The sequence below is a fragment of the Asparagus officinalis genome, chromosome 1 (genome assembly GCF_001876935.1).
Source record: "Asparagus officinalis chromosome 1, Aspof.V1, whole genome shotgun sequence".
Taxonomy (NCBI): Eukaryota; Viridiplantae; Streptophyta; class Magnoliopsida; order Asparagales; family Asparagaceae; genus Asparagus; species Asparagus officinalis.
The window spans coordinates 124,761,359-124,777,769 of NC_033794.1; the positions used below are offsets into that span (position 1 = coordinate 124,761,359).

Genomic DNA, 16,411 nt, shown 5'->3' on the forward strand with positions numbered 1-16,411 from the left:
TATATATATATATATATATATTGTCATTTAAACCAAAATTTAGAATGCATCCTTTCCAAGACTAACAAAACCTCCTTGTCCAAAACCAAAGTGAGTCTCAAACTTGCCATAATTAACACAGCAGATAAATCTTCTAATACGTATTCACAAGAATCCAGCTAATCCTAACCCTGATATAGTCCCTCAATGTAAATATAAAGAATAAAAACAATATGTAGTACAGGGTTTTGATTATTGACTAGTTGAGATGCACGTGCAATGCACGTGGTTGAATATCATAATTATTTAAATTGATAAAATAGAGTAAAAATAAAAAAGAAAACAAAGTTTTTTATGGGATCATCAACTCAATAATCTCTCTCAAATAAAATATTGTCATCGTTTCCTTCAATCTAGACTGTGGCCATGTGATCTACTATTTGTGAGTTATAAACACATTAATCTAGTACAATATCTCCATTTATTAGTATCTTAAAGTCTTCAAAAGATGGATGATCATTCAATTCGCAAAGGAATTTTGTATATGAATTTACTTGCAATATGTTCGTTAAACTTTTAGTTGTGGTTTGACTCGTATTCACGTTAAATTTTAGTTGTGATTTCACTCATATTTATATTATCTAACATTCTCATACAATTTTATAGCTTATTTTTTGTACCATAGAAGTAAAACTGAAAGTATGATGAATTATTTTCTTGCGAAATTAGAGCAAGATATATTTCATCGTGTGCTCTAAATATAAATTTTTTTTAATGCAAGGTCCCTATCAAATCTTACCTCAAACGATGTGAATTTAAAAAATGTTATTATAACTCTTCAATATCATTATTAATTGAAGTATTTATGCATTACACTAAAAACACAATGAAAATTTAGAGAACTATAAAATAAACACCCTCAAATCTTTTAAAAATTGTAAAAAAAACACCCTAAAATCTTGTAATTTATAAATACACAAAACTATTAAACAATACATTGAAAATAAGGAATTACAAAAAATCATTAAAAAATTTTAAACTTTGGAGGGGTAATTTGCAATGTACTAAATTTCAACTTTAATAGATTTTTAATTAGTTATGTTCTTTTTAAAAATGTTATGGATAATATTGACCATGAAAACTTTTTCCTAAACCTATACTTTTAAAAGAGTGTATGATATTTTTTGTAAAATTTTAATTTTCTAGGGATTGTTAGTAATTTTGCATATTCATTTTAATGTCTATAGATTAGAAATTCTCATGGTGTTTTTCATAAATGATAAATTTTAGGGGTTGTTTGCAATTTTTTAAACTTATGGGCCTTTTGTACATATTGTAAATTGTTTATAGACTATTTATAATTCTGATGCTTTTAATTTACTAATGAGTTTAAAATTCTCAGGATGTTTTTTTGTAAATTTTGAAACTTTAAGGGTGTTTTGTATAAATTATAAATTATGTAAGGAATATTTATAATTCCTATATTTTTAATGTACTGTTAGGATGAAAATTATCAGGAGTTTTATAAATTTTATAATTTTGAGGGTTTTATTTTGCAATTTGTAAAAAGTCAGTGTTTATTGTAAATTCCATATTTTTTTAGCGGTTGTTTGTGTTATTTGTAGGTTTTTAGTGTGTTTATAGGCTTGAAAATTTTAATGTGTTTTTTATAAATTTTGAATTTTTAGGGGTGCTTTTGTAATTTTTAAAACTTACAATATATTTTCTCCAAAGTCAAAAAACTTTCAGTTTCTCGCTAGCATATGTTTTTTCAGATTTCTTACTGAATTGAAATAAGTAAAATTTATAATTTTTAAGATGCTTTAATAAAATTTTGAATTTGTAAGGGTGTTATTGTAATTTAAAAAACTTGGAGAATATTTTTTACAAAGTCTAAAAACTTTTATTGCTGGCTATCATGTTTTTTAGATTTTTCTACGAACTGAAATAAGAAAAGGATTTAAATTATATGAAATGTATCTCTTTTAGCCAATAACATGTTAAGTCTCATTATGAATAGGATAAATCATCTAGTTACCAATTCAAAGAAGATAGAATAATTAGAATAGATTAGGATAATAATATAATATTTAAAAAAGTTAAGGATAATATTGATCATGGAAAGATTTTCCCGAACTCGTACTTTAAAGGGATATGATTTATATAAGATAACAGTTTGCATGGGAACAAAAAAAATATTAATCATGGGGAAATTTTTTTATGATCTAATAGAAATCTCAAAATAGAAAATATATTTCTTATTTCTCCAAGAATAAAAGAACTATCCTAAGACTTGTAATTGAGCTTTTGTATAGGATTTCAGTTAGGCATGGATAAGGTGTCAAACCCAAATGACTTGATAACATATTAATCTAATACTATTATAAAAGTGTGTTGTCATGTTAAAATATTTCTTTCAAAAATACCCTCTGAGTCATGCTAAAACACATACATACATACACAAAAACACATATATGAATACATAAAACACATACATACATAAACCATACCCCTTCAAATCTTTCTCATAACCACCACTTAAATTAAATGTAATAAATACACCTTCAATTTGCATTCACTACCATTAGAAAATTAATTCAATTAAATTCCTTCTCTATTATTATATATAATAACTCAATATAATAATATCTATTGACATGTACTAAAGAAATGATAATAAAAAATAAATATTTATAATTAGATTAATAGGAATATTAAACATTTAATGTTAATAAACCAAAAAATACTTAGCAATATGTTAATGATTATTTATAATATATCAAGTATATCATGAGTAAGCGTAAAAATCCCAAGGCAACAAGGCGTTTGGATTCTTTTGCATGCATTTACTCCGTAATCAATAGATATGGGTGTGCGTTATAATTCTTTCAGTTTATAACTTATTGTTAAAAATAATGAACACATACATGTTCTTCCAATAACATGCAAATAGAATAAAAATGCATAATATAACGCACGTATTGATATTTTAGTTCATTACAACTTATTTGTCAAAATGCGGCAAGATGATGGAGATTCTTATACGCGATTAAGATTTCCGATCAATGTACCATGAAGCTCAATTGATTCACCCAAGAGGTAAAATTTATCCTTTTTCTTGAGTGAAGATTTATTAGAAGAAGAAAAAATCTCATTTCTTGGTTTAGTATGATTACTGGAATCTAGTAAATAAGTTTGATTTTATTGATAAAATGGGTGTAGCTGCCAAAAACGTAAGGTCGGAAGGGAGGCACTAGCTTTGGAGGTCTTCAAGTAGGTCAAAATCTTTAACTCTTCATTCTCTATTTTTTTATGTATTTTTCCTCTCATTTCTTGCCACATATCAATGTATGTATATTTTGATGTACACACCTATGTCAATATATAGTACGTAGAAGCTAGAAAGAGACTACTAAGGATTCTGAGCTCTCTAAGTGAAGAAATGTGAATTCTCTCCAATTAGATGATAATTAGAGTAGAGGTTCGACTCCTCTCCAATTAGGGGGATCCGGATCTTCTCCAATAATCTCAATATTTATCCTATATTTGGATTTCAATGAATGAAATTACGACACGTAGGATTTCTGCTATTGTTTTGAAAACCACTTTTCTATTAAAATCCCTTATTGTGAAAACCAATATGACCATAGTGTAAAAGAAAAAAGATTAATTGAAACAAAAGTTCCAATTTATACAACTTGTGCCTAAGATCTTGCCTTAAAATACAGAAATGTTAATTCCTACAAATGATGCCTATGATCGGCCCTTGAAATTAGAACGAAAGTTAATGACTCGAATAATTGGATCCTCTCTAATTACCACCAAATTAGAGAGGAACTGGATCCGAAGTGAGGACAGCGTCCATTTTATGGTGAATTTTTACTTTTGTTTTAATAAAAAATTATTGCAAATTATTTATTAAATTAGTTCTTATTTTTGTTTCCAGAGATGGTTTCATATGATCAAGTAACCGAGATTTTTCTAAACTTTTCCAACTTCCCCTAAATTAACTATTGCTCGGAATTCTTTAAATGAGTTTTGATATAGGTTATGGTGTAGTTTTTAAAGTTTATAGAAGGCGAGGGGGGAAGCATATAAATGTTACTAGGGCTTATATGCAATTTATAAATTTGTGGGGGTGCAACTACAACTCAACTCAAGAATCTAAATCTGCCCCTTGCACATATAGACCCTCAATTGTATTTAAATTCACTTAAATACCCTGAAGTTTCTATAAATTGTACTTTTATAGACCCTCAATTGTATTTAAATTCACTTAAATACCCTGAAGTTTCTATAAATTGTACTTTTAGTACTGATTCCAGAGTCATCGGTGCTAAGGAGTATTAGTGCTTGAGTGGTGCATAGTTACAAGAAGCTACATGCTGAAGGAACTGAAGTCTAAATAGGATATTGGCGTTCTTGGGCTACGTATTTTGGTTGATTTGTTGGTGATTGTGTAGAGGCTTAACACTACTTGATTTGTTGGTGGTGTGAAGTAATTTAGGGCTCTCATCAAGTACCCTCAATCATGCAAATATGATAATTCTCCCTCGAAAACTCTCATGCAATGCTAATTTTAAAACACTTTAACTCTTAGGCCCCGTTTGGCACGCGGGAATGGGGTGAAATAGAATGTCATTCTCACTTCTTATTCCCTCATACCAAACAAAACTTGTTTTTAGATGTTAGAATGACCATTCCCATGGAATGATCATTCTCACTTTTTATGGGAATGAGCATTCCAAGTGAGAATATAGGGAATGATCATTCTCATTCAAATGGAGAATCAAATTAGTTAGATTTTTTTTAATTATACTCCTATTAATAATAAGAATCAATTTAAAAATCATGGTTTTTGACTACGTATTCTCATTTTCTCTCGGCTACTAATTATATTCGAACAATAGGAATTTTTTGCGGGGTAGGGATTAAAACTAGTGGTACATATTTCAGTAGCATATTAAAACTAACGGGTACATATTTCATTAGCCTATTATATCACAATTGCTCAACATAGGATCAACACAATTTAATATAAAAACAGATGCAACTGAAACTATATATTATTTACCGATTGAAATTCTTTCATGTCAATATTTTTTTTTGGTCAATCAAATTTTTTTGTTTATTCACCAATGTTTAAAGTCTGTTATTTTCACCAGCATATTATATTCTTTTTGAACTTTTGCTATTGTTTTCCCACCATAGAGAACTATATGTACCCATTGCGTACATGTTTGATTGTGGTTCATGCACAACAATAAATCTAACTTTTGATTGAAAAATATTTGACCTAATATTTATGAAAAGAGGAAACTCTCGCTGAGAAATTGGCCAAAATATTAAAATTATCAAACCATATCATGTCTAGACTATATATAGAGGTATAAGGGCATTATTATAACACATACCTAGATTAATATAACATATGCAAAAATAGTGAGAATTGTTTAAAAAATATAAAGGAAACATACACCTGATCGATAACATGCACATTAGTATAACACATACCTAGATTAATATAACATATGTATAAATAAAGTTTTTTAGTTATTATCATTAATGTTTATTTTTATCTTATTAAAAATCTATGTTGTTATAAGGGCATTATTAGAAAATGAGATTCCATTCTCACTTGTGAACTAGTGATACCAAACATGGGAATGGGAATTAGATTTTCATTCTAGCTTCATTCTACAAACGCACCCAAACAAGAGAATGAGAATGACCATTCCATTCTCACATACATTCCATTTCATTCATTCTTCCATTCCATTCTCACTTGACTTCATTCCCACGTACCAAACGAGGCGTTACAATTTGTTAAATTTACTATTAAACCTATCAAAATATTTTAATTAGATTAAGCCTTTTTATATTTGTGGTTCATTTGTAGTTATCTTTATGAGTGAACATTGTAATATATATTTATACATGACAAGGATAATAACTATAATTATCCCTTGTGTTAGATAAGTTCTTATATAACTAAAAAATTTAAAACAAGAAACAAATACAATTTCACATGCAAAGCACGTGCACTACACTAGTAAAGTAAAAAACATGTCAAATGATAGGTTGTCCTGCTGTTGGTAACAATTAATTGGCGTGCAGCTAATTTGTTTAATGTTATTAAACATGCAAAGAATCAAAGTATTTGGACGTATCACTTAACAATAACCCAGTATAAGAATTATCAGAAATTATTTAAAAAAAATAACATATTGATTTCAAGCATGAAAAGATTACCTCAGCAGCTTCTGTGGTGGCTGAAAGATATTGATAATAGTAACGGCGCAAAGCATCAGATACACAAGCTGAACTTTTTGGCCAAACACCAAGATCTTGGTCTGTAACCTGCAGCAATGAAATAAAAGTAAACTTGTAATATCTTATGCAAATGAAACAAAAGAGTATCTATCTTCTATGTTTAAAATGAAAGATTTAGGAGAAGCAGATACTATTTTAGGGATTAAAGTTAGAAAACATAGTGGGGGTTTTTCTTTAAGCCAATCACATTATATTGAAAAAATAGTGAATAAATTTAATCATCCTGGTTTTAAAGAAGTTAACACTCCTTTCGATCCCAGTGCCAAATTGGCTGCCAATTCTGGTAGAGTTGTAGCACAGCTTGAGTATGCTAGTGCAATTGATTCTTTAATGTATGCTATGCATTGTACTAGACCTGATATTGCATTTGCTGTATGCAAATTAAGTAGATACGGTTCATTTGTAGTTATCTTTATGAGTGAACATTGTAATATATATTTATACATGACAAGGATAATAACTATAATTATCCCTTGTGTTAGATAAGTTCTTATATAACTAAAAAATTTAAAACAAGAAACAAATACAATTTCACATGCAAAGCACGTGCACTACACTAGTAAAGTAAAAAACATGTCAAATGATAGGTTGTCCTGCTGTTGGTAACAATTAATTGGCGTGCAGCTAATTTGTTTAATGTTATTAAACATGCAAAGAATCAAAGTATTTGGACGTATCACTTAACAATAACCCAGTATAAGAATTATCAGAAATTATTTAAAAAAAATAACATATTGATTTCAAGCATGAAAAGATTACCTCAGCAGCTTCTGTGGTGGCTGAAAGATATTGATAATAGTAACGGCGCAAAGCATCAGATACACAAGCTGAACTTTTTGGCCAAACACCAAGATCTTGGTCTGTAACCTGCAGCAATGAAATAAAAGTAAACTTGTAATATCTTATGCACAAGCAACAAAGAAGGTTCACTGAGATAGATATACTGGCAGCAAAAACAAATATCTCGGTCTGAATGCTGCTTAAAATTTTGAGAAGTAAATAGAAATACGAAAGTAATAAAAAAGCCTACAATAAGACAAAGGGTTCGTGCAACAATAGGAAGGTCCATCTGGATTTCAATTTCCATATATGAAACTGGAAATTCATTTTTTCAGTATATATGCCAAATTTTGTTTCGTAATCAGGAAGAGGTACAGTTTTCCATTTTTAGATGAATACCCTAATGCCAAAAAAAACTTCTATTAAGCTGTTGCATTAACAACCTTTAACAATTGGCAATATGTTTTTGAAGGGTATACCAAATTTTGGTCCAAGGTCAAGGAAGATAATATGGCAGTTAAATTCTTCATGGAGATCTTTATTAAGCTGTTGAATTGAAAACATCCGTTTGAAAAATTAAAAGAGTGTTAGATACACAGAACTTTGTGTCAGTATGTTTGGTTCACAACATATTTGGTCGAACACAGACCTATGTAGTTACACTGCTACATGCTATATAAAGGAAATAATTCGGGAAGCAGTCTTGTTAAAGGGTAACTGACAGATGAGCAGGGGAAGTGCAAAACGACCATATCTGGTCACAAGAATGATATGATAAAGTAATCAAACAGATAAGTAGCAAATCATACATCATCAAATGAAAGGCATACAGCTAATGAAGAACAGTCTTGACACAGCAAAGGAGATCAAATATGAGATGGCAATTTCCCAGATCTCTCCCTTGTGTCCACAAGTACAGAGACCTGATTCCTGAATGGTCTAATATTAAATAGGAACCTAAAATCAAGCATGGTATAGCATACCTTGTAAAGGTTAACTGACAACAGGTCTCTTGTTTACATTACCAGGCTAGAATCTTCAATTGAACTTCAGCAGAAGGATATTTGAAATTTTTAATGTAAGCCGTGATGCACAATACAATAAGAGACAAAATCTGATGCTAAAGAACCAGGGCACGAGTTACTATTCACCTCCTCAATAAAGGTCATGGCTGTAAGTCGGTAACCAGCAAAAAGCAAGTACTCCTTGACAGCACAATTGATGTCTTTACGTTCAGCATCCTTAAGAGGACCTAAAGATGAAAGTGAGCTCCCCCTCTTATCCTCTTCACTTGCAGGACCATCGGCAGCATTAACATTTAGATGAGATCCTATCATCGATCAATAGATGAAATTACATAATGGAAAACCTCATACTTATTTAATAAGCAATTGCAAGGATTGATCAAACATTTTGCTCTAAACCATGAGATTTAAAAATTTCAAGAAAAATCAATCATTTCTTTCTATTATGTCATTTTTACTAATAATCTGAGGTACCATGAACTATCAGAGCAGTTGTCACTCACAGTCGGCAGATAGTTCTAATAGGGAAAAAGGAATATCATCTATACACGATCATGCAAGCCTTGAATAGAAACAAAATTCTGGAGGTTTACATCTCACATCATCATCTCACACCTTCATCCTAGATACCATAAAATGGAGCATAGCAAAATGATTTTCAGGAAAATATAATTTCAGGAAAATATAATCAGACATATAGTTCACCGAATTCATTGCATAAACATTTATAAGCATGTGCTCACAAAGAAGGTCTGATAAAGTCCAAAGGAGACTTTAATACATGAATTCCAAGGAAGGTAAATCATTCTTTGATAATCAAACAATTTGAACTTTTTGTACTCTTTGCATTATATATCGAGAGAGATAACTGTAATAAACTTGTGGCTAAAAAGAAAACATGAGTTACCTTCAGAACATATTGCAAAATGAGCAAGGGAAGCAGAATGAAAAATGAGAAGTTGGTAACAAACATTTATTTCCTGTTTTACACAGTAACAAACATTTATTTCCAGTTTCACCCGACCTAGAATTATCCATTCATGATAGCTAGTGCACTGTCCTGGCAACTTTCGTGCATTTACAGCCTGTGACCTCCCATTTGCTGAAAGATCAACACGAGAAACCAAATTCGGGTATACTTTTGCAACTAAACTGATTAAAGGGCCTGGTTGCTTAGGAAGAAAAAAGCTTTAGCTCCTAAAAAGCTTTAGAAATCTCCCTGAATTGTTTCCAGTACTGAGGAACCTTAGATTGCAGGCAAATTAACATGAAAATCTATATCGCACGCTTAATGAACTGAAAGCCCCATTTATACTGACCGGATCGTCTTCAAACAGTTGTAATGCAGATCAATATTTCAAAGAATAAGAAGGATTTTCAAATCATGAAATATTGGTCAAAATCCTTTGTTGCTGAAGGAAAAAGAAACAAATGCTTGCCTCAGATGTGAGTGTGATGACATGTCCTTCAGATTTGTTCAGATTTCTTCACGTTGGGTATTGAATGATTTGCTCCTTTTTACTTCTAATAAGCCTTTCTTGTTTCTTCTCTTATGTCTTCAAGTTTGCTTTGTTAGTCTCAAAGTCTCAGCCACTACACCAAGACTCTGTAGTTTTGGCGAGGGTTTGGGGGTTATAATTTATATTGGGTTTGGGGTTATAATTTATATTCTAACACACCCCGGCAGGTTGAGGGCCCTTTATATGTATCAAAATCTGGACACACAAAGCGGTATCTTTTTTTAAACCACTTTAGAAATTTGTAACTAGAAAGATTCGAACCAAGGTTGCTCGGATATCATCTTAAAGTCCTTGTGTATGCCAAAATTCTGAAGTTGTGGGGAGGGTTTGAGGGTTATAGCTTAATGTGATGTTTTGCGCATGCTGTGAACTTCACACTGAGTTATATCTACTAACTAGTATGCTCATGCATGCTGTATGCACACTAATACAGCATATGATTATGGTTGTCCATATAAATATTAGTTTGTTATATTTAAAAGGTAAAGAACAGACCATTCTCGCCATCTGGAAGAGATTCCTTTTGCTTTTGTAACTCTTCCTTCAGCCTTGAGAGGTCTTCTTGCGCTAAACGAAGTTCATATTCACTGATTGCCAAATTTTCTTCTACTGTTTCTTTCTCTTCAAGCAAAATCTGAGGGTCTGCAACTGGAACACCATATATAAAATCAACATCTAGAATACATCACATGTTTAATCAGGAAAGCAATAATTAAGATTCAACTTTCTTAGCATATTTGTTTGTATTGCACAAGGAACAGGTCAATTAGGTCACACTTCAAACTTACTGCGGGTAGCTACCAATGCAGAATTATGCACACAAATTTGCAGCAGGATAACATAACAAAAATTCATCACGAAAAATTCAAGTTCTACAGCCAATTTCCACAGAATTCTTTAGACCATAAATGTGAATCAGGAACTCGTAGGCAATAGGTCGTGAGCTTAAGCTTTGAATTGAAAGTAAAAAAAAAAAAACTTTTTACAAAACTGTTGGTGCTGTTGCACATAAAACGATTTCTGATTAATTTTTCCTTTAACTATTCTGTAAACCATGAGGTTGGAGCAACAATTTAGCACCTTGGAATAAAATCAGATCCATAAATTATCAGCGTGTAGTTTGAACAATCAACAATGTACCTATGATACTTGCATTGATTCATTCAAGTATCAGGAGGCCACCTTGCACAGATTCTATGAGAAGTTAAACTTGCAAATCAAACAGAATAAGAGTTTTTCATAAGCCATATAACTGAAGAAAGTAAACACTTTATCTCAAAATATAACAATTTTCAAATATGGCCAATGAGCGTAGCACAAATTTGAAGTAAAAGGGAGAACCTTTCTATACAGCTCCTTCCACTCCAAAAATACTCATTCTGCACATGCACATAACTAATTAAAACTTCCAATTGTTGGGTGAGTTTTTGGTTTCAATACAAGACTACCAGATTTTTGGGGTCAACTATATGAATCATATATTTACTTTCACTTCCATAATGAGCCACTACCATCAAGCTAGTTATTACTATATTCTCCTAAATTGCTTCTAATCAAGTTCTTTTAAGTCTCACTCTACTCCTCTTTACTCCCATTAACATAATCTGATCATATTCCAAATTGATGCATAGCCTCTGTTGTCCATGAAGAGACCATCTCAATTGATTATCATTCATTTTATCCTCAATAGATGAAACCTCTAACCTTCTATAAATGCACTCGTTCTTATTCTATTTTTAAGTTTACATCCACAATACCATCTTAAAATTCTCGTTTTTCCTACGCTCATTTTTCTTTAGTTGCCTAATATCGTGATCATAAAAGATTGTTAGTCTTACAACTGATGTATAGAATTTTTTCCTTCAAATTGATAGGAGTTCTACAGTGGAATAAGACTCCAGAAGAATTCCTCCACTTTAACCTTTCTGATTTGATTCAATGAACCACGTCATTCTTAATCTCATCACCATGACAAATGATTGATCCTAAATAACAGAAGTGATTTGCTCTTAGACATTTCTTGACAATCAACGTATTTTACTAAAATTATATTTCATTTATTCACTTTTTATCCTTACTAATTCTAAATCCTTTATATTCAGGAGCTTCGCTCCAACCAATCTCGCCATTTAATAGTATATCATCAGCAAATAGTATAAAACAGAGACTTGGCACATAATTAATGCACGAAAAATAAGGGTTTAAAGCTGATCAACCTTTTATTGAGCTAAACTATCTAATTTTCTTAACGACACTGGACAATTCTCGCTTTCAATTACACTATCAAATTTGTTAATCTTGAGCTAAATCATTCAAATCTATGTCAAAATTCCTCGAAAGAGAAAATGCGAACGAATCGAGAGAGCAAACCTCGAAGGGAATTGAATCTAGAGATCTGATCGGAGGGAAACAGGTTGGGATCGGAGAAGAACTCGCGGAGGCGGATGGCCTGATCATGGCGGCCGTCTTCTAGAAGCTCGTGGAGGAGCTCGAAGGCGGTGAGGTGGTACTTCTCCTGGAGCAGGAAGTTGACGACGCAGTTGCAGAGAGAGGATCTCTCCACGTCCATCGCTCGATTCCTCGATCTCGAATCTCGAATCTCTTCACATCGATTTTAACGGAGTTCGAGGTATTGAGTTCTGAGTATTTGAGATCTGATGAATGAAACAGGGTCGACGCCTGGGTAAATGGGACGAGCCGGAGCTGCGGTCAAATCTGTCGGTGTAGAGTCGATAGTTTGCAGATCTCGACTATGGTTGAAGGCCCAATGAAGGCCCGCAAGATTTCCAATTACTGATTTTATAAATAAAAATCCTAACTATCGGGGTTGGCTCAAAATAAGACTGCAATCGGTTGGTCGGTTCAGTTTTTGACTAAATTTGGGCATATCGAACCGAACCGCCTATCATTCAAAATTCAACCGCACCGATTCAAGTCGGTTCGGTTTAGTTTTGGGTCGGTTTGTTCGGTTTTTACTTGGCTACAAATGTTATGTCCAAATTCAATTTTACCTCTAATCTGTTGACAAAGAAAGAAATCACTTACACTTCAATCTATTAAAATTCATAAACTATCAAATGCTACTGAATATTAGATGTAGAAATTAAAATATTATTCCTACCAAAGCTTACATAAATTTTTTTAGAGAAAACTTTCGTAAAGAATTAAAGTAATCTCAATCTGACAGACAAAGTAAATAAAATAATAATAATAATTTGGATGTTGGGTATGGTTTCTATAAAATTATAAGTATGATCCAAAGATGTATCAATCGATCAGAAATATCAAAAAAATGTTAGAATCAACATTATCGTTTAAGTTTCTTATCTCCAAAGTGGATTAGTCTAAAATAGAAGAAGTGAATAGATAATAGAGGGGGGTGGAGAACTAGAGATAATGAAAGCCCTAGAATTGGAGAGGACATCGTTATTGGAGTATTTTATCGCTATCAGATCACGTGAGATAAAAAGATATCAAGCTGCAGCTAAATATCTGTATATAAACTATAATGGGTCAGGTTTAAGCGGATGCAGATAGTAATTAGAATGGGTAACACAATTCGGTCGGTTCGGGTTAAAAATACTTCAACTCAACCCGAACCAAACTCTAGTAAAAATCGAATCGAACTGTCAAATTTCAGTCGGATCGGTCGATTTGTTCGGTTTAAATCGAACTATGCTCACCCCTACTCAAAAACTAGTCTCAAACTATTTTAGTTTGAAAAATCCTCGCTCAACTTTTTACAGGTTGAAGATAACCCCTCTTTAACTTCGAAAATTCAAGAGTATAACTGTGGGGTGACTTACCAAACACACTTGATCTTTCACGCTTTTCTTAGCAAACCCCTGGACATTGTTACTTTAAAATGTGAAATAACTTAAATACTCTTTTCTAAATTAGTGTATTCTCACTCAACTTTGTACAAGTTGAAGATAAGCCCTCTTAACTATAAAAATTTGAGAATATAACCATGCGGTGTCTTACAAAACCCCCTTTGATCTTTCACGTTTTTCTTAGAAAATCATGCTTGTCGTTACTTTAAAATGTGAAATAACTGAAATAATATTTTGTAAATTAACACATTTCAGTTAGAAAAACTTCCTAGCTTGTAAAAGAAGACCACAGCTAATTTACAATGCTCATCACACCACCACCCCCCCAAAAAAAACAAGTCTTCACTTTCTCTAACTATAAAATATTAGTGTATTCTCTTCATGATTGCTATTCCTGACTTTTTCAAGTCACCTACTTGTCACAATACATGTTAAACTTAACGACGTTATTTATTTATTTTTTAATTTTTTTTTTTTTTGTGTGGGGTGGGGGGTTACGTGAGAGAAGTTGAGGGGTTATATCAAAATTCAAATTAAGGGGTTTATCTATGACACACCCATACTTTAAAGAGTGACTTTCTCAAATTGAATTTGTTGAGAGATGTCTTCTGAGCTACCAGTCATGGTAGAGGGGTTTTTCTACAATTATCCCTTATAATTTTGATACTTTTCTAGTCACCGCCAAAAATTTCTCGTAATTCTGAATTTATAAAGTCTAGATTTCAATCAAACAATGCTTTCGGTTTAACTAGGATTTATGTTTGACTTTGTTGCATAATTTTATCTTGGAAATCTAGTTTTTATACAGTGTCATATCAGATGTCCACGAAGTAGTATCCAATTATTTTGTTTTGCAATTAAAAAATAAATATTTAAAGAAAAGCATGCGTGCTAGATGTATATTATTCTCTCAAACATGCATAGAAAAAGAAGAGATGCAAAAAGTAACCATGAAACAAAGAAAAGGGGGCTGTTTGGTTCGATTTCTATAAAAAAAGGAAAAAGAAAAATATCTAAAAATTGATTTCCATATAAAATTATAGGGAAAGTTTATTAAAATTCAAAAAGTGATGTTTCTTATTTTTTTTTACTCTTTGTTTGTTTGGTTCAAAATAAGAAAAGAGGAAAAATTAATTTATAGAAAATGGGTTAAGAAGTGGAAATGGATAAGTTTGTACAAAAATTATTCTTTAAATCAATACATCAGATTTCTCACCAATTTCCTCTCATTTTGAGAGATTTTAGCTCTCTTACTTTCCCTCTCCCTCTCCCTCTCTCCCCCTCTCTCTAGGTTAGGTGGGTTTGTTTTTTTTGAGTGGGGGAGGGGGGATGAGGGATTTCTATCAGAATTTCGCATATTAATTGAGTAAAACTGTAGCATGTCCTAGTGTGGGACCGTAACATATATAATAAAAAGAGGTAAATCTAATTTTTCTTAAACTTGCAAAGTCAAATGCTCATGAGTTTGATGGAATTTTCCTCTGTGCATAAACTTGTGCATCTAACTGAAAATTACTTTTTTAACAATATCTATACACAAGGAGTTGCATCATATAATTAAAATTACAAATTTAGATATTTCAAACTTATGTGTCGAAGCCTACAACATTGGAATTTAAGATATAACTAACTGGACTGGCTCCGATAAAATTTCTAGATCTTTTTTAAAATAGAGTTGTGGGAGGTTAAAAAGTAAATTCAATAAAAACTTAGTTTTTAAAGAATTCTAACTTTAGATAGTGACTGTCAAAGAGGAATATCCGCGAAAATATTTTTACGTTTTCATGACAGAGGATAGTAAAGCACCAATTCTCATTATGTGTAAGTGCTGTTAAAAATATGCAATGCATATATAAGTGCAAAATTGAGAAAATTATAAGGATGCTAATTAATATCATATAATTAAAGCCAACAACTTCGGTACTCCTTTGAATTACTAATGACAATAATTGTAATTAAAATCCCAATTTTTAGCCCTCTAGCTTCTGCAAAATTCTCCTCCCATAAAAAATCCAAGTTCCACACTCATCTATGTAATTATTGGCACTTTCAAGGGCATTATTGGCTCAACTTCGCCTGGTCCGTCTTTTTCTTCTTGGGGACTGTTTGGTTAGCCCAAAAAGTGAAGAAAGTGGGCTAAATAAAACTGATATAGGAAAAGTTGTATATTTTCCCTCACAATCTGATGTTTTGTTCCCTAAAATGAAAACAGAAAGAGGGAGAGAAAGTGGTTGCCACGATGGATTTTTATGAGCTCCGTTTTTCGCCCCCAGACTCTCGATTTTGTCGAAAAAATGCACAAAGTCATCTTAGTACAGGAGCGAAGAGAAAAGGGGGAAAGTTTAAGGTTTACAATCACCTCCTCCTCCTTCTCCCGTCTCCTTCTCCTTCTCCCGCGCCAAAGAATATCTACTGCTACTTCTCCCGCTACCTACTCATGTCTCCTCCTCGTTCTCCCGTGCCAAAGAGGAACCCTCTCTCCCTTTCATTCTTCTTCCTCCTTCCCCTTCCCTCCCGCCTTGCAAAGCTGAGCTTCCAATCTAGGGCTCGACCTCTTTTGTTGCCACCATCTCATTCTAATCAGTCTCGATGCTTTGGGATTCTGCCAAGCTCGGTATGTCGATCTGAATTTTGTAATGCTGCATGCTTTCAATATTTTAGCTTTTGGTTCTTGTGAAATTTTATATGTTGTGGTTTGAATGATTGAATAATGTGACAAAGATTTAATGTTTTGATGAGCTAGTTTGTTAGATTATTAGATTACGACTAATGAGTAGTCCTCAGGAGCCCTGTTGGATTACTCAGTTAAGAAATGATTTACTTTTTTAAGTCATCTTATATCTTGCTTTGGGGTTCAAAGTGAGTGTGCTCGCGTTCAATGTTGATTTATTATTTGCAAAAATTTAGTCAGACCAAATTGTTCATTTTAGTTTAATAACGA

The 16,411-nt window shown here is 32.1% G+C and overlaps 1 protein-coding gene across 1 annotated transcript in view; it reads right to left on the reverse strand.

Annotated features, from left to right (window-relative positions):
• The window catches only part of LOC109829556 (lisH domain and HEAT repeat-containing protein KIAA1468 homolog), a 21,166-nt gene extending 8,814 nt beyond the window's left edge, over nucleotides 1-12,352 (reverse strand). The window contains exons 1-4 of the mRNA XM_020396654.1: nucleotides 12,008-12,352; nucleotides 10,133-10,285; nucleotides 8,244-8,422; nucleotides 7,072-7,179 (exon numbers count right to left, since the gene is read on the reverse strand). Coding sequence (XP_020252243.1) covers nucleotides 7,072-7,179; nucleotides 8,244-8,422; nucleotides 10,133-10,285; nucleotides 12,008-12,206 — 639 coding nt within the window. The 5' untranslated portion in view covers nucleotides 12,207-12,352. The remainder of the gene's footprint in view (nucleotides 1-7,071; nucleotides 7,180-8,243; nucleotides 8,423-10,132; nucleotides 10,286-12,007) is intronic.